The sequence below is a fragment of the Myxocyprinus asiaticus genome, chromosome 41 (genome assembly GCF_019703515.2).
Source record: "Myxocyprinus asiaticus isolate MX2 ecotype Aquarium Trade chromosome 41, UBuf_Myxa_2, whole genome shotgun sequence".
In the NCBI taxonomy this organism is placed as follows: domain Eukaryota; kingdom Metazoa; phylum Chordata; class Actinopteri; order Cypriniformes; family Catostomidae; genus Myxocyprinus; species Myxocyprinus asiaticus.
Genome location: NC_059384.1, coordinates 3536838 through 3556680, shown reverse-complemented (window position 1 = coordinate 3556680; position 19843 = coordinate 3536838). Strand labels below are relative to the sequence as shown.

At 37.6% G+C, this 19843-nt stretch overlaps 1 protein-coding gene across 1 annotated transcript; it reads left to right on the top strand.

Annotated features, from left to right (window-relative positions):
• The first annotated feature begins 594 nt into the window (after window positions 1-594).
• LOC127432151 (ATP-sensitive inward rectifier potassium channel 12-like) lies at window positions 595-19353 on the top strand. The gene is made up of 2 exons (XM_051683002.1): window positions 595-1043; window positions 14971-19353. The coding sequence occupies exon 2, from the start codon at window positions 15131-15133 to the stop codon at window positions 16445-16447; it is 1317 nt and encodes a 438-aa protein (XP_051538962.1). The 5' UTR covers window positions 595-1043; window positions 14971-15130; the 3' UTR covers window positions 16448-19353.
• Window positions 19354-19843: the final 490 nt, after the last annotated feature.

Genomic DNA, 19843 nt, shown 5'->3' with positions numbered 1-19843 from the left:
GTGAGTGAGTGTGTGAGTGTGTGTGTGTGTGTGTGTGTGTGTGTGTGTGAGTGAGTGAGTGAGTGTGTGTGTGTGTGTGTGTGTGTGTGTGTGTTGTGTGAGTGTGTGTGTGTGTGAGTGTGGTTTACAAGGACATTTTTTTTAGGTTACAAACTGGTAATTACAAGGGTATTATGCTATAAATGTGGTTTATGAGACATTTCTAGTGTCCCCGTAATTCAAATTGCTTTAAAAAACATACAAAATGATGTTTTATTGAAAATGTAAAAATGCAGAACGTTTTCTGTGAGGGTTAGGTTTAGGGGTAGGGGTAGGGTTAGGGGATAGAATCTATAGTTTGTACATTATAAAAATCATTATGTCTATGGAGAATCCTCATAATGATAGCTGCACCAACATGTGTGTGTGTGTGTGTGTGTGTGTGTGTGTGTGACCACAGCAAGAGCATCAAGTGACAACATGCTGTAACGTTTGTACTGTGGGAGGGAGAAAAAGAGAGGGAGGGGTGAGAGAGAAAAGAGAGAGAGAAAACGAGAGAGAGAGACAGACAGACAGAAATGAGAAAAGTGCTTTCCTGATGGTAAAGATCAAAGATGAGGTGAGCATGTGCATTGAGAGAGTGGCCATATTCCTCCCTCACTTTTAGGAAAAAAGAAGACCTGAGTTTACACAGAAAGAAAAGAGGACAGTCTTTCATCCATCAGGAGGAGATGCAGTTTCTCTGCATCACATGCTCATCCTGTATGATGCTCTTGATTTAAACAGACATTTGGGGTGTTTGTGGCTGTTTCTCTTTTCCTCATTCGGAACTTATCTGTTTTGAAAATAGGAAGAATGAAAAGGCGAGTGGAAAGGAGGACATGGGGCTGAAATGGACAATGTCTGTGTGTGAGGCAGCAATGGCAGAACTCTCGAACCCCTTGACGAGCTGCACCAGCTCTCAACAAATGCTCCAGTTTGGATAACACACCAGAACGCCAAAGCGCTCACACACACACACAAACACACACACACAGGGAGAGGACCCCTTACAAAACGCAAAGGTAAGCAACATCACTCTCAAACTTTAGCACTGTTCTCAGATGTTTTTATTTTCTATTTTATCTGTTAGAATCTATATGCATATTAATTATGCATTTGATCAGTATGCATATTTAAAAATGCTCTAAAAATTAACAGCAGAAATGTTATAAAAAGCTAAACATTGTGCAAGTACTGTATGTAAGTTTATTATTGCCTCAAATATTGCAACTAAGAGCAAAAGTAAAATTATGGTAATATTATAAACATGTTTTTTTTTTTTTTTTTCACACTAAATATAAATTGAATATGAAATCATTACTAAGCAATTTGTTTATTTAAAAAAATAACCAGTTTATTGAGGTACATTTATTAAATTAATAAAGTTACAATTAAATATTACTAAATATTTTTTGTTATAAATTATAACATTTCCAGTTATAGTTCTTTTAACATGTGCTTGGATGAATAATTCACCGAACATTATTACAAAAAAATCGTTTACTGACCTGATTATAATGACCCAATACTGAGCAAAAACATTTAAAAATGCACTTTAATGTGATGTGTTTTAGGAGTGTTGTCAATATTAGTTTTAGGTGCACAACAAGAATGTTTTTAGTCATTTTGAAGGAAGTAATAAAAGCCATAAATGTCAGTTCATAAGAAATTCAGAATGGACAGACTGACCCTGTAATATTTTGCACGTGTGTGAGCATGTGTCCATATATATGATGAGTCCTAGTGCTGCTATCTCACTGACATAGATGACTTTAGTGAATTAAAGTAAATAATAACACACACAAGTACTTAGTTACCTAATTAGGCACATACAGTATATTCTGTACCAAAGACGTCTATTGTTTTTTTATTTTATTTTTTTATCAAAAATGAATTATAATGACTAAAAAAACCCTAACCCTAAAAACATTTGCTGTTGAAGAATTGACACAAACTTTACTTACTTACATTACATTTATTTATTAAATTAATAAAGCACATTTATTAAACATTTTTACCTTTTAGGGTGCCCCTCAGTGTCCCAAAAGGGAGATGTTGTCCGATTTATTCAGTGAGAATGTTGATACAAAATAGAATGCGATATAATTCCATGCAGAACACATTAAAATGAGTGTGTATGTGGTGTTTGAGAGGGTTAATATGGTCTTTTACTCTAATGAAGAGGTCAAAGCCCTCCTCTGACCCCTGGTGGCTCAGAGCTGCTTATTTCTCCACCTTTTTAATCCTGATTCACACTTATAAAGAGGAAATGATTAGTATGAGCAGGTTTAAATGCTAAAGAATCACCATCACCAGACAGCTGACAATAAAAAAATTAACATATAGAGAATAAAATCCACATGCATATGTAGAGACACATCACTGAAAACTTGGATGATAATGTTTGTGAGGCCTAGCTGAGCATGCAACATCCTGGTACATGTGTCTATCTGTCCTAAGTGATTTGTGCATTTAATTGTAAGTCGTTTTGATTGGAGAATGTTTGACAAAACAACTATTTTATTCATAGGCATGCATCTGAGTTTCCTTAGTCTGTTTCTCTCTGCACGAATCAAAACATATAATAATAATACAGTATTGAAATATAGACAGATTAGAGGTTTTTGATCATATTAATTAAAACACAGGCCTGTTAAGAATTTAATTAAATTATTAAAGTTCCATGACATTTCGGACTATCTGAATGTACACTAACTAACGATCTTAGCATTACATAATCTATTTATAATGTTTGTTCATGCAATTAACATAATATATTAAAGTATTACTAATATTGTCGTAGAGATAACATAGTTAAACTATTGTAAACACTGGAGAAAACTAGGCCATTAGCAGTGAGCAAGGTTAATTCATTAATCACATACGGTATGATTCATATTATGTGAACAGTTCTGTTTTCTTGCCTGATCAGATGTAGTCAAAGTCAACAGCCTAAAACTCTGGGCATTTCATTGTTGAATATGACCAAATCTTGGGGCTTCTGCAGAGTCAGATGAATAAAAAAAAAGCAATTCAATACCGCAAATCATTCAATTATTCATTGACTATATCAGCTACCTGATTAAAAGCCAGTAATAGTGAATTTGAGAGTGACAAACAGCAGGTTTATCCATCGTGATTAGAAATAATGTCTTAATCACATTTACCGGCATTTTGATCATAAAATCAATATTCTATTCATTCTATTAGAATCTAATACTGTGATACAGTGGCGTAGCCAAGGGTGGGCCAACGTGGGTCCCACCCAGAATATTAGAAATTATTCTATGACTTCAAATATATATTTATAAAAAAGTTTACAAATGTATTAATTCAAATTTCGGAAAGTGTGAAAGAACTGTTTGAATGTGCCGTTTCTCTGTTGTTAACCAAAATGTATATATATATATATATATATATATATATATATATATATATATATATATGGGCAAAAACCCATCCATTTTTATTGAGGCTCACCCAAAAGTAATTTCCTGGTTACGCCCTTACTGTGACACATATTTAAGAATTCATCACTGCAAACGTGAAACTGTGAATTTGTTACCTCAAGGAGCTATTTCCGTAGCAAGTTATGCACGCAGTACTCTAACCAATACGTAAAGTATGGTGTCCCAAACGGCACTATGCAATTATAAAATATACTATGCACTAAGCCATGTAGTGTATGAATTTTCAAAGTGTAAAATGGGCCTGGGTAGCTCATCGAGTAAAGACACTGACTACCACCCCTGGAGTCGCGAGTTCGAATCCAAGGTGTGCTGAATGACTCCAGCCAGGTCTCCTAAGCAACCAAATTGGCCTGGTTGCTAGGGAGGGTAGAGTCACATGGGGTAACCTCCTCGCGGTCGCTAAAATGTGGTTCGCTCTCGGTGGGGCACGTGGTGAGTTGTGCGTGGATGCCGTGGAGAATAGCATGAGCCTCCATACGCGCTATGTCTCCGCGGTAACGCTCAACAAGCCACATGATAAGATGCACAGAGTCACCACGCCACCACAAGGACTTTGGGAATTGGGCATTCCAAATTGGGGAGAAAAAAGGGAGGAAAAAAACAGGTGTAGTATCATCCCAAATGGAACACTTACGGTTTTTACTACACGGAAGTGTTCGGTGTTTAATAGCTGACGGAAGTGATGTTTCAAATGCACTTGATGTGTTGCCACTAGCTTTAGCACGTTAGCCAACCTCAGTTCAACAAATGTATCTCAAACAACGTACATTTTCACACAGCATGGGGTGATGGTAAAGCATTCAACTCACATTTGTAAGGTGCTGTATCAACTGAAGTTTCGCCAGATGCTACATTCTTATTATTATTTACAACTGTTTTTTCAGGCCAGCAGCGCAGCCTGGTAACTCCGCCCCTTCCGCTACATTCGGCAAGCCGCGAGTGCAGAGTGTATGAAGTGTCCAACATTCCACACTCCGTTTTGACGGTTGAAAAAGTGCATCATCCTGGTACTTAAAGTACACTTCTTTTTGCTGCATTTTCAGTGTAAACGTACTACTCGCACTACTTACACTGCAAAATGGCGTAGAATAGTGCAGAAGTGTGCAGTTTGGGATGCACCGTATAAATACCTTCGCTAACCTTAATATTCAGTTTGACTGTTGAGCCAGTTTCCGAAAGCACATCATGCCAATCTTTGGTTCAATACCTGATAAAGCTACTCGTAAAAAATCCTAACTGTTGATTGGTATGTAAAGGAATCAGTGTTTTGAACGAATCAAGTGAGCGAATCATTCCCGTTTACTTCCAGTGATTCGATTGTGAACGACTCAGTGGGTGTGTTCCATTCAGTGATGATCCCTACGCCCTATTCCCTTCGAAGACTTTATCACCCACTGTGAGAGATGTGAACGGTCAAAAGGTGTGGGGCTCAAAAATAAGCGTCATTCAGAACTCACTTTTTAAGTCATTTTTATTGGAGATTCAGTTTGAAGCGATCTTACAGCATGACTATCATGATTGTTCTCCTTTCAAAGTGCCCTTCGGAGGGTGATTTATCCCGTTTGGAACGCAGTTTCTGAGAGCAAAATGTCCATCATTCCTTGGTTCAATACCTGATTCAGCTAGTCGCAAATCATCTGTCAGTGTCAATGTTTAGTTCGTAAATGAATCAGTGTTTTGAACAATCTTTTAAGTGAGCGAATCGTTCTCATTCACTTCCATTGATTCGATCGTGAATGACTCACCTGACTCACAATACACACATTTGTCGTCACTTGACTTACTGATAAAATGATCACTGAACGCAGCCGTGAGCAAATCGTTTTGGTGAATGGATTAAAAAGACTCAAGTCAAAGGGATGAATCGATATCCTTGAAAGGTGCTTGGTGTCTAAAACAATACAATTTAGTGGCAACAAAGACATGTGTCTAATTAATACCTGTTAATTAGCCCCATAAAAATTATCATGAACATAATTTGTCCCATTTCTCTGTTTAAAATCTCTTTTTCGTGTTATCTGTTGCTTTAGGTCATGCAAAAACATTTCACTTGTGTCTAGGTCAAAATTGTAACTTTTCCATTTTAAAATACACCTCTGTTTAAAAAAAACTGCTTCGGTTGGTCGTCTGACCCACATTCTGTTCCGCTTGAGTTCACGGACGGACATCGTGACATTCTCCGGTCAAATTTGTTGCCACAATCTAGAACTCACCGTTCCCTTACAAGTCAACTGGTTCCTGAGGGTGTACAGTAGCCCAAACATTAGGGAACATGGGGTACATTAAAACTTCACTTCTATTTTTTCTCTCTTTTACTAAACTACACTCTGTAGTGCTTCCAACCAGCATGTATTTAGCATGCTAACATTTTCTTTCACTAGTTAGTACATAAAGAAATAAAAGAGATTTATTTGAGTTGCATTGACATGTCTAATTTTGTTGGGTTTACCCAGTTCAACTAGGTTCTTTGTACTCAATGTGTTTGTGTTGAGATTACACAATAATTTTAAGTGAAGAAACGTCATTTCAAACATGTGGAACCACTGTCCACGATTGAATCAACTTCAGCCAAAGAGTTATTTTTTAAAGTGTAGCATACTCCCATATTTTACCTTTAATATTTTTGCAGTATATAGGCTACACTTTGTGCACAGTATGTACATTTTCTGTAAGCATGGAACATTTGCCTAAGTGTGAAGGTTTCTCGGGATTACAGATTATTCTAAAGCATTCAGAAACTTTCTCCTTCAAACGGTGTTATCTGAGACAACTGAAACAAAAAGGAGGATGATGACCCTGACGTGAGACTCTAGAGAGTATAGATACAGGAGAACACTACGGTGTGTGTATGAGTGTGTATGTGAGTGTGGTCTTCAGATCAGGTGTCATGTTTTTCTTCCAGCAATTGTTCTCTCTCTCTCTTCTACCTGAAGACAGAACAGAGACGCTTCAGTCAGTGTAATTATGTAATGATGATATCACGTGTCACATTAAACAAACGGGACCTTTATGGAAGAATACAGACACAACACAATTGTGAAATAAGTTTCTGCTTTTCTCCAGAAGTTTAAGCATGACTAGTGGCTATCTCAGTAACACTGAGGGTGTAGAGAGGGTTTTTGTCATTAATTAGTGGTGTATGCCAAGGTTAAACATCACTATTATTATTAAAAATATACATTTTGTTGTTGAAACCCCAAACCCTAAGTATAAAACATGTCCCACACTGTTAGTGACAGACATAAATGATACCTCAATTCATGAGGCTTGGTGAGGAGAGCTGTGCTATTACTTTTCTAAATGGTCAGACTTATGATTTTTGCCTGGCGGACGATAAAGCGGGCCACAAATCCCATAGATTTACATTGAAGGAGGGACCTGAGCCATATTTAGAGACTTGGGGGTGGACTATTTTGACAAGGGCAAGTAAGCAACCACCTAACAACACAGCAAACACAGAACATACCTGAATCAACCATTAGAGAACGTTCTGTATAAGTTATCATAGTTGTCATATACCTCCATGCAAAATTCATACAATTAGTAAACAAATTGTATGGTTCCCATTAGGTTAATTATAGCATATTTTTTGGAACCAATTCTTAATGTTCTAGGAACTTTTAATTTTTAAGTTATAAAGTTTTATAACCATAAATTAACGTTCTCGAAACATTGCATGGAGGTTTTTGTATGAAAACGTAATAAAAACGTATACAGAACGTTAACTAATGGTTGTTTTTTAGAATTTATTTTTACATCCATTAACTAACATTTCCAGAACATTGCATAGAGGTTTTCGTATGACAACCTAATAGGAATTCATCCATAATTTTAGTTTTTTCATCGCCATTTATTATACTATATATTTGATTATTTTTCATAAACATTGCAGAGAGGTTTTGAATTTGCAATTGTGATCTAACCCACACTGAAAAACCTAATGTTGTAATTACTGGAACGATCAAGTTGTCTTAATTAAACATCACTTGAAATGTCAAATTTTGTGCTCATAACTTCAATGTCTATGTTCCTTGAACTTAATTTTCTTAAAAATCCATAGTCTTAAGATTTTAAGCATTAATAACTCAAACTATTGAGAACAAAATTGAGGTTATGGAGAATACCCAAAATGCGTTGTTATTGAAAGGGAACATATGGCATGGGTGCATTTAAAAAGTTGTTATTAAGAATTCATAGAGGTTTTAGCTATTTTGTAGTATTATTTATGTTGTTTTGTTGCAAGTAGTGGTTTCGTGTGATGTCCACCATTTGGGTGATCTGTGTCTCCTTTTGTCAATTTGGACCCTGTTGACTTTATCTCAGTTCTACTTGAAGTACAGGAATATGTGCATTACTTTGGAGAATAAAGTTTATTTAATGATTGACCTAGAATAATTTTTAATCTACTTTATTTAAGCTGTGTTATTGTATGACCCAAATTTGAGTCCAATCAATTCAAATTATTAAGTAGAAACAACAACATTTAAATGGCAAATCTGAATAACCTGTGTCTACTTGCATACAGTTACCTTAACTTAAATAGTTAAGTTCATTCTATATTATCACCAAGTTAAAGGTGCTGTAAGCGATTTTAGCCGTTTCACTTCAACAAGACTGAGCCGTTGAAATAGCCACACCCCTCTTTTCAAAACCCCACACGCCAAAGATACCAAATGAGCTTTATTGAGACCGACATTGTGCAGAAACAGTTGTTAAAAACAACAGCAGCAAAATAGCGCCCTCAAGTGAAAACTGTTATGAGCAACATGGCATAAAATTGGCATTAAGCCTCAATAATTCGATGCAACTGCAATACTGTGAGAACGTGCAAAATGATTGACAGGTCAAAAGCGTCAATCACATTTTTGTTTGCAGTTTACAAAGTCTAGATCTGTCACAGAGACCAGTGAGATATCTCATAACATTTATTTCATTAATATCTTTCAGGGAGTATGAACTTTTTTTTGCATACCTTTCCATGAAAAAAATCGTTTATACAGCAAGTTTAGGAGACACCATTATTCGCAAGTTTACTCAATCAATTAAGTCAGCTTATTAGGATTTTCATTGCATATAAACTACTTTAATTGGTGTAACCTATTTGTCAGGTTGATCAATTAGATTGGAACTAGTTAATTTTGATGCTACCATATGAGGTTACCATATATATATATACACACACACACACAGATGTGCTCAAAAGTTTGCATACCCTTAGAGATTTGGTAATATATGTACCATTTTTAAAGAAAACATGAGTGAGCAGGCAAAACACATTTCTTTTATTTCTTATGGGATTCATATTCAACTGTAGGTTATAACAGAATGGCACAATCATAAAACAAAACATGGCAACAAAGAAAAAAATGAAATGACCCCTGTTCAAAAGTCTGCATACCCTTAGTTCTTAATACTGTGTATTGCCCCCTTTAGCAGCAATGACAGCGTGCAGTCTTTTGTAATAGTTGTCTATGAGGCCCCAAATTCTTGCAGGTGGTATAGCTGCCCATTCGTCTTTGCAAAATGCCTCCAGGTCATGCAAAGTCTTTGGTCGTCTTGCATGAACCGCACGTTTGAGATCTCCCCAGAGTGGCTCAATGATATTAAGGTCAGGAGACTGTGATGGCCACTCCAGAACCTTCACCTTTTTCTGCTGTAACCACTGGAGGGTCAACTTGTCCTTGTGTTTAGGGTCATTGTCGTGCTGGAAAGTCCAAGAGCGTCCCATGCACAGCTTTCGTGCAGAAGAATGCAAATTGTCTGCCAGTATTTTCTGATAACATGCTGCATTCATCTTGCCATCAATTTTCACAAGATTCCCCATGCCTTTAGAGCTCACACATCCCAAAACATCAGTGAGCCACCACCATGCTTCACAGTGGGGATGGTATTCTTTTCACTATAGGCCTTGTTGACCCCTCTCCAAACATAGCACTTATGGTTGTGACCATAAAGCTCTATTTTGGTCTCGTCACTCCAAATTACAGTGTGCCAGAAGCTGTGAGGCGTGTCAAGGTGTTGTCGGGCATATTGTAACCGGGCTTTTTTGTGGCATTGGTGCAGTAAAGGCTTCTTTCTGACAACTCGACCATGCAGCTAATTTTTGTTCAAGTATCGTCATATTGTGCTCCTTGAAACAACCACACTGTCTTTTTCCAGAGCAGCCTGTATTTCTCCTGAGGTTACCTGTGGGTTTTTCTTTGTATCCCGAACAATTCTTCTGGCAGTTGTGGCTGAAATCTTTCTTGGTCTACCTCACCTTGGCTTGATATTAAGAGATCCCCAAATTTTCCATATTTTCAAGGCTTTGGATATCTTTTTATATCCTTTCCCATCTTTATAAAGTTCCATTACCTTGTTATGCAGGTCTTTTGACAGTTCTTTTCTGCTCCCCATGGCTCAGTATCTAGCCTGCTCAGTGCATCCACGTGAGAGCTAACAAACTCATTGACTATTTATACACAGACACTAATTGCAATTTAAAAAGCCACAGGTGTGGAAAATTAACCTTTAATTGCCATTTAAACCTGTGTGTCACCTTGTGTGTCTGTAACAAGGCCAAGGTATGTAAACTTTTGATCAGGGCCATTTGGGCAACTGGGTCCTGGTAAACACCAACAGCATTGTGACAGCAACTTTTGCACAAGCAAGCACCAAAATCTGTATTTTGATGTTTTTATTGAATATTTTTCTGTTTCCGAGAAACTTTATTATGCAGTTGTCGAGCACGACACCAGCAAATGTGGTGTGGGAAATGTAATGTTGAATATTAAATGTGAGGGCATCCGTACGCATATGAAAAGGGTGAGAAACTAGACATGTGTAAGTGTGACACTTAGTGACATCACTCTTTCAAGAGTGTCTGTGATCTACAGAAGCAGGCCAGTCAAATAAAGCATGATACCTCGCAGAGCGCTGACCGAATATATTTAGATCTCAGGCTCAGGGTTTCCTCCCTTCAAAGTCTTTGTCGTACAGCAGTCCCTTGATTCTTTTTCTCTCATTTTTTTTTTAGATTCGGTGCAAAAAGCTTAATTGGGTGAATATATACATATAGAGGATTGTAACGGGGCCAAGTCACTGTCACCATCACTGTGTCTGGACTTTTTACCTGTTATTTATATAACTTTTATTGATTGTTGAATTCATGTTGATTTTGACTGACAGTGAAAAGAAAAGAGAGAAGGATCAAAGTATTTGACAAGCAGACTCTGTTGATCTATTGATGAATGATGATCTTTATACTTGATAGTATTTTTATTGTAATATATTTTAGATGATTGTAAAAGTGCTTATTTTGTTTGGAAGCACAGACATTTCAAAATAAAAGTCCCCAGTGTGTTTTGGGCTTTTTTATCTTCCTGAGACCCCCACGTAACTGCTGTGTGCATTTTACTTTTCCCTTTTTGATTTGTAACTTGTAGCACCTAAAAAACAAGCAAACAAATTTTTTTTTAAGTAAAACAGTTTTCCTAAAAATGTATATCCACATATGTGGACAGCGAGACTACGTTGTGAAATTTTAAATAACACTAAGCTATAGAAAGTCTGATTTCTTTCATCAAATAGTTTGTGTGCAGGAGTGTTGGTTATTCATGTTTTTGAGGCGTTACAGACATTACAGCTGATTTTCATTAAAGCTGAATAATTAATTCTGATACAAAGTAATGTCCAGCATTATCCAATCCTGCCAACCATGTTAAAATAAAATGCAGCATTATAAAATTCTGAATCTATGTACTGATGTAACGATGACTCGGACGAACTGGGATTAAGATCCATGTGCGGTTTATTAAACAACAGCAGAATCAGAATACAAACAGGCGTGGGTCGAAATACCGAGAATAACAACAGCAACATAGACAGAGCAGTAATCGTGGTCATAACAGGCAGAAGGTCAGAGCAGGCAGCAGACAACTACAATATCCAGATAAACAAAGCAGAGTCAGAAGGCAGGCAGCAATCGTGGGCGAAACGCTCAGAAATGTAGCCGTAGCAAAACAAGTCTTGCACTGAGCCTAGCTTGCTCAGTGCTTAAATAGTCTGTGAAATGGGGAACAGGTGTGTGTGCAATCAATCCAGGTATGTGGGTTCAATTTATAGACCAATTGCTATTACTCAGGTGAGAGAGACCTCCGGTGGCAGATGAGAGGATTTTCAGAGGTGGCACATTGTCCCATGTCTGCCTGGTCCAAACATCATCTGCAGCCTGAAACTGAAAAAACTTTTGGTCAGATTTTAGGAGAGATTGCACTTAGCTGCACAGAGAACTATGCACCCTTGCTCCCTATTTATTGAATGACTTAACCTCCAGTGTGCTGTCTGTCTGCACTGGTCTCAGAACAGTTCGAAATGCACCTTATTTTCATCCTAACTCCATATAAAGCCTCTGAAAGCAACATTTTCAGCTTTTGGATGAACCCATTTATTCTCAATGTGAAATTGCACAGTAAATATATAGTAATGAATTTACTAATGTTAATGAATAGAATCGTATTGCACAGTGATAAAATAAAATATAACAAAATGTATATTAAAATGAAGCAAAATGACCCACAGATGTGTTAGAGTTGAAAGTTATTCAAAATATTTTTTTCTACTTTTGAGGAAATGTGGTGCCAGTGTCCACATATGTGGACATCATGTTTATCAGTGCGCTGACGTGCAAAAAATGAATGGATTTTTTAAAGCAGCATATCAAATGAAACTAGAGACTCTCCTCTTAACAACCAAACAGGTTTCAATGAAAAAAACTTCAAGATTTCTTACCAGAGGCACTTTTGTTGGTGCTGCATCCGTAGGAGCGCTTCAAGGAAATCGATGGCATGTTGTTGTGTCACGTGACTTGGTGCGGCAGAAGTTTAACCCTTTAAATGACAGTCTAGACTCTTGTGAACAGTATTCAATCGTTTTTATTCGTTTAAATTATGGGTTGCTTATAGCAAAGCCAAAATACAACATCCACGCATGTGTACGTGTGGTCGCACAAGGTTATAGTTAAAAATCCAGCACTATACATCAAATCTTTTTTTTTTTTTTTTGGTTAAAATTGGGATTTTGGTTGCACAATACACCTACCTCTAGAATTTTACTCTTTTTGGACTCTTGTAGCATCTATGTATGTATGTGCTCACCACACCAAGGAAAGATTAAAAAATGTTTTAGCATTCATAAATCGATTTATAAAACAAAATGAATTGGTTATCGTACTTTTTCACCATCTAAGTTATTGATATCTGCAAAATCCACAATCTGTCAACCTCTAAAAGGGAGTGTGACAGAATTTTTGTTCTAGGGTGAACACTTCTAGTTCCTTAATTCTTTTAGTATGTTTCTTGATTCCCAACCCTCTTCATAATCCTTATGTTCATTTATCTGTCTATTTCTTCAGCTATGTCTATCCCTCCCCCTCTCAACCCACTTACGATCTCTAGAGAACAGTGAGACTGCACTCATAGCCAAAGCCCCATGCACACACTGGTCTCCAGAGTGTCTGAATCATGTGTTTAAAACCCAGGCATCTGTGCGCAAACACTCGCAAACACACACTGATCTCCCAAACTGTTAAAACTTCCTTTACGTCATTTTGATTTTGGTGCAAATGTTTTGGAGGGTAAGGTTCTCTCCCCTGAGAGAAGACTTTGGTTGTTCATCTGTGTGTGTCTGAATACGTGTGATCTGATAGCTAGAGCATCTCTGTTGTGTTAAGCAGGTTTAAAACAGAGCTCTGATCAATAATGTAGGCGATGAGAACAAAAAGGCATACATGAGAAACTTGAAAGGAATACAACATCCAGCTACTCATACAATATCCAACCTGTACAAGAACTAAGCTGATACTGTATAATAAAGGAAAATGTGACTATTTAGCAACATGTTGCTGTTATTAAACTGATCAATTACTTTAAAATGGCATCAAAACTGCCATTAACGCTGAAGTGTATTTTTTGTTTTCATGCAGAGATAACTACAAGTAAGCCTTTCATACAGTAGGTTGATTTCTCCTCAACACACTATGGCTCTTTCAAAACATTGCCTTGTTTGTTAGACCATCAGTTCTGATTGCAGAACTTAATTATATCACCATATTAATATATTTAATTAGGGTGACATTCCCTTTGGTTTAACTATTGTTGTAATACCACAGTAACTACAAAATTAACCAAATTATCCATATTTACTACAGCCATGGCTACTTCAACATTACTATTGTAAAACCATAGTTAATTTTTGTAAAGGTTACACAAACAGGGTGACAACATTAAAATGAACATAAATGTATCTGTAATGTACACTAATAAACTAGAAAACACCCTATTTTATATAACTGAACCAAACTATAGTGATAAACAGCAGCAATACACTATATATTTTACATAAAAAAAAGAAGGCAAAGTCCCTTTAAGGCTGTGTGGGGCTCAAGTGAATCACTGAATCATTTATGTGGACTAGTTCATTTACATGATTCATCCGAAAGAACCGACACACTAAAATGAATCTGAGTTCCCAATGCTAAATATAAGGGAATCGGTTTATTAACATGAACTCTCTGATTCACTTCAATGATTTGTTTTTACCAGCGCTACATGAGAGAGAAGACGGCTTGTGACGCTACAGCACTACTCGTTGGGAAATATAGCTTGTTACTGGAAAATCTACACTGTTGAAAATGAAAATAGCTGTGCTGCTGTCACGCTACTGAAAAATGTAGTTAAGTTAGTAGCATCGCTACTGGTGATATTAGTGGTGCAGAAATTATTTTCAGCTTTTAAAAAATCTATTTATTTGAGCATGCATTGATTCTTTATGATCATTTTTTTAGCATGTGGACATGAGCTGCTGCACAAATAGACATTACAAACAATCCACCAACAAAGCAGGGAAGCTGCACAAAACTCAACACAAACACAAAACACAACCCCCAACCAAGCAGATCTATCGCCAAGACTTGTGTACTGCTGCTGCTCCGAAGAGCCATGTGCACCGAGTGTATGCTTGCTAGCGTAATGCTAATTAACTAAATTACTATGTGGGCCTCGGCCGTGATGTATGCCAGCCAGATTTGGCTAAGGCTTACCTTGTTTAAGACATGCTTCTATGCATCATGGCCAAAAGCAGATCTGAGCATGCAAGCTGATAGAAGAAAAGTCCCAGCATTTTCAGAGAAAAACTTGCAGCATGCTGCAGTTATACCGGCTTATATGCAAAACTGTGCAATTTAAATGTTAGACAAAGAGAGAGATGCAAGTTGATTGGCTACCAGATTACATGTCAAAGGACCAATCAGCTTACACCATGTGAGCCAATTGGCTTAACATGTCATATGTGAGTGAGAGGGTTGGCTAACAGATAACAAGTTCAAAGAACATATCGGCTTGCACCACATTGAGTTGCATGGCTGAAATTTGGTCATTCTCTCTCAAATGTCACCCATTTCAATGTTAACATGCTTGACAAATTTTTCTTTTTTTCCCTTTAGGGTCCTCCGAAACAGAGTGTCTTCTACATTTAACTGGATTAATCGCAAGATCACATCTACTGAACGACCCCGGAGTATTAATAAGTACTTCAAATACTGTTAAACCTCTCAAAAAGAGAAGAAACGAAAGATCGATAAGATTGGAACGTGGTTGAAGACAATGAGTGTGGGTCGGATCGGTCGTTACAGTGTCGTGTCAACAGAGGAGGATGGTCTGCGTCTAACGACCATGCATGGTGGAGGGATGAATGGATACGGCAATGGCAAAATCCACACTCGTCGAAAATGTCGCAACCGTTTTGTGAAAAAGAATGGGCAGTGCAATGTACAGTTCACCAACATGGACGAGAAGTCCCAGCGCTACCTGGCGGACATGTTTACCACCTGCGTGGACATCCGTTGGCGCTACATGCTAATTGTTTTCACGCTTGTCTTTGTAATTTCCTGGTTGGCATTTGGATTGGCGTTTTGGGTTATCGCGCTTCTTCACGGTGACCTGGACAACCCGGCAGGTGATGATAACTTTACCCCGTGTGTCTTGCAGGTGAACGGTTTCATCGCTGCATTCCTGTTCTCCATTGAGACGCAAACGACTATTGGTTACGGTTTCCGCTGCGTCACGGAGGAGTGTCCTCTCGCGGTGTTTCTCGTGGTCTTCCAGTCTATCGTGGGCAGCATTATCGACTGCTTCATGATCGGCGCCATCATGGCCAAAATGGCCCGGCCCAAGAAGCGAGCACAAACTCTACTGTTCTCAAATAACGCAGTCATCGCCATGCGTGATGGAAGACTGTGCTTAATGTGGCGGGTAGGGAACCTACGAAAGAGTCACATTGTAGAGGCACACGTTCGGGCACAGCTCATCAAACCGCGCGTCACGGCTGAAGGCGAGTACATTCCGCTTGACCAACTGGACATAAACGTTGGTTTCGATAAAGGACTCGACCGCATCTTCCTTGTCTCGCCAATCACCATCCTTCATCAAATCGACCAGGAGAGCCCTCTGTTCGGCATCAGTAAGCAGGACCTTGAAACGGCCGATTTTGAGATCGTAGTGATCTTGGAGGGCATGGTGGAAGCAACGGCCATGACGGCACAGGCTCGAAGCTCGTATCTGGCCAGCGAGATCCTCTGGGGGCATCGATTTGAGTCTGTGCTGTTTGAGGAGAAGAACCAATACAAAGTCGACTACTCACACTTCCACAAGACGTACGAGGTGCCGTCCACTCCTCGCTGTAGTGCCAAGGACATGATGGAAAACAAGTACCTCGTCGTGCCCAGCGCCAACTCATTCTGCTACGAGAACGAGCTGGCGATACTGAGCCACGAAGAGGAAGAGGATGAAAGTCCAGAGAGGATCAAGCCGGAGCGAGCGATGAGCCTCAGCCCTGAGAGAACGCCGCGACATGACTTCGAACGGCTGCAGACTCCTCGTTGCACAGAGCAAATGTCATACCGTCGTGAATCTGAGATATGAACCTGTGCTATGACCTTTTTGATACTTTGTCAAATTTTGTGTTTCGTTCCTGGAGATACTGGAGTTTCAAAAATGCAGAACAATGCAAAGTGCCATACGGAGAGAGTGAGCGTGTGAATGAGCGAAAACTAATGAATGTTTGAAAGCTGGAGAAATATGTAGAGGAGCTGAGAACGTTTGTAGACCAGGCCAGAGGGAATCTTTATCCTGCACGGAAAACTTGAATCTCTTCCTTTTTTCATGAAAATAGTTTAGCTGTTAAAATATTGATTCTTAAAGGAATATTCCGGGTTCAAGTTAAGTTCAATCAACAGCACTTGTGGCATAATGTTGATTAACACAAAAATGTATTTTGACTGCTTTTCTTTAAAAAAAAAAAAAAAAGAAAAAATCTGGGTTTCAGATTTACTTACAATGGAAGTGAATGGGGCCAATCCGTAAATGTTAAAATACTTTTTCAAAAGTTTAGCCACAACTTACGTAAACAATATGCATGTTAGCATGATTTTAATGTGATAAAATCACCTACTAACTTTTCTGTGTAAAGTTATAGCCAATTTTCGTTGCCATGACAACATAACAGCGTAAACCTTTAAACGACCATTAAAAAAAACAAATCAAATAATACATGAGTTTTAAAGGTGCTGTAAGTGGGGTTTTTTTAATGGAAAGTTATGCAAAAAGAAATTCCTACTCCCTGAAAGATATTAATGAAATAATTGTCGTAAGATATCTCACCAGTTGCTACGAAAGATCTAGAAACTGTAAATAGCAAACAAAAATGTGTCCGCGGGCTGCGGACAATGCTGCTTTTGACCTGTCAGTGATTTTGCGTGTTCTCATAGTATTGTAGTTTCAGTGAATTTTTGAGGCTTACTGCCATTTTTAAGTCATGTTTCTCATAACAGTTGTCAGTTGAGGGCGCTATTTTTCTGCTTTTTTTTTTGACAACTGTTTCTGCATGATGTCGGTCTCAATTAAGCTCATTTGGTATCTTTGGACTAGTGTGGGGTTTTGGAAAGAGGGGCGTGGCTGTTTCAACGGCTCAGTCTCGTGGAAGTAGAGCGGCTTGTAAGTGTAAGTGTTTATATTAGATTATAAGCTTCACATTTCTGCCTTTAAACCTCCAAAAATTGTCCCTATTCACTTCCATTGTAAGTGCCTCACTGTAACATCCATTTTTGAGGGACTGGACTAAAGTGTTTTTGTGTTAATCAACATTATGCCACAAATGCTTTCGATTGAGCTTAACTTGTATTGAACTCGGAAAATCCTTAAAAGGAATAGTTCGCTCAGAAATAAAACTTTGTCATTTTTTACTCTTACAAATTTTTATCGCCCCATTGGGAGCTTGACAGACATGGTTACCATACACTATCATTGGAAAAGAGCAGTATGAAGATTAAAAAGAAATTATTTTGTGTTCCATGGAAAAATTGCAGAATATGGGTTTGGAACAACATGAGGGTGAGTAAATAATGGCAGAATTTTCCTTTTTCGGTGAACTATTTCTTGAATGTGTAAATATTTCTGCATAAATACGATTTTGCGTGCGGTATTACTTTCTTGCGAGAGACAAAAGCATTACCTTTAGAAAGAAAAGGAAAAATAAATTAGTATTTTTATTTTTGCATTCAATCCACGCACAAATGACAAGCAATGCCGGGGCAAACTGTCCCTTGAGTTCCACATACACACTCATGCACACACACAGATCAGTGAGACATGATAAATTCCCATTTAAAACTGCACTATTTAGACAGACCAAGTGAACAATGTGAGCACCTGAGTGTGAATGAGTGTGTGTGTGTTTGTGTGTTTTGCAGCTGAGCACGGCCTCATATCAGACACACAAGGAGGAGGTTAAATTACAAACACTCCTAAACCTGCAACAACATGCTCATGCATATGTGTTATATAGATATATTGATATCAAAATATAGGTATATATTTAGTTAGATAATGTAGATTTTATTAGTTTGCACCATGTAATGACAGACCTTTGGAGATCTCAATAAGATCATCATTGATCTCATTTTAAAATGATGCATTTTATATATAAAATGATATTATTTTATACATAAAATAATCAAAAAATATTATTTGAACTCTTTTAGCTTTTGTCCCAGAGACTGGTGTCACATAGGAATGTACCGGATTCAATATTATGTAGGCTACGCTCTGTGTAGCATCTGTGAAATGCTGCTGATTAACTTTGACTTGTAGGCTGACCTTCAGTTTATGAAATAATAAAAACTGTGTTTACATTTAAGCACTTACAATAGAGGTATATGAAGCAAGACATTGTTAAAATATGTTAATGTTCCAAAACACACTGGCTCTGTTCCAAAACCTAATGAGCTGCCTACATACTATGTGTGTGTCACTTGTCTGTCTATTGTCTGTATGACAGTATGAATGGAAGAAGGGCACATTCATGAAGCAATAATGAAAAGATCAAAGCAATACGTGATGTATGATTAACTATTTATCAGGAGAAAAACATTTCAATTTTACCAGTTTGAAGTAAAGCAATGTATTCCCTGAGAAAGCACAGAGTTGTACTGTACAATTATTTGTATAAACTTATTATAGGTCAAACTCTTATGTTTCACTATTATTCCAAAGCCTTTTCTATGAGATTATTCAACACCTGTGAGCACATTCACTTCTTACCCATTATAAAGAGCAGTGGTGTGCTAAACGAGATGCACTCAGTGAAAACTTTATGTATTTTTGGATATAATGATGGATGATTATAATTATAACAATGCTCAACGATAAAAGTGGAAGACTGAAAAATCACATGTTGTGTTGATTTGTACTATTTAAATGAGAATAAATGCAGAAAATAAAAAACTTTATCATTGCAATAATATCTAAGTCTTATATTGACAATAGAATCAGCATACATCCATCAACACGCAGATAATTCAGTTTACTGCACCATAACAACCAAGTAAAAGTGAAGCATTTCATTTATATGTTACAGTTTTTCCCACACTGATGTTTAAACCTTGGTCTAGTTTGAGTAGGATGGTTTGCACAATATTGTCATAAAGTTCAACTCCATCTCTGTGGTTTCTGTTTCCATAGAAACATGGCATACACTGTTGTAACAGAACATGTTCTTCACATTGTAATTCTTAGTGCCATTGTTTCGCATTGGACAAAATTCTAAATGTAAATTAGGGACACTGAACAACAAAAAGACAGCTATTTCTGAGGTGCTGTAAATTTGACCTGTTACAGTTTTCAAAGCTGAATTTAAAAAGGTAGGTGCCTCTATACAGTGAGACCCAAAAGTCTGAAAATGCTTCTATTTTGCATTTGTTTCTAACTTAATTCAGCATATTTTTAAATTACAAATTATATTGTCAGCATATCAATTTGAGT

What these genes read in the sequence shown, in the direction of transcription:
- LOC127432151 (XM_051683002.1), top strand. Translation starts at nt 15,131, where the DNA reads ATGAGTGTGGGTCGGATCGGTCGTTACAGTGTCGTGTCAACAGAGGAG.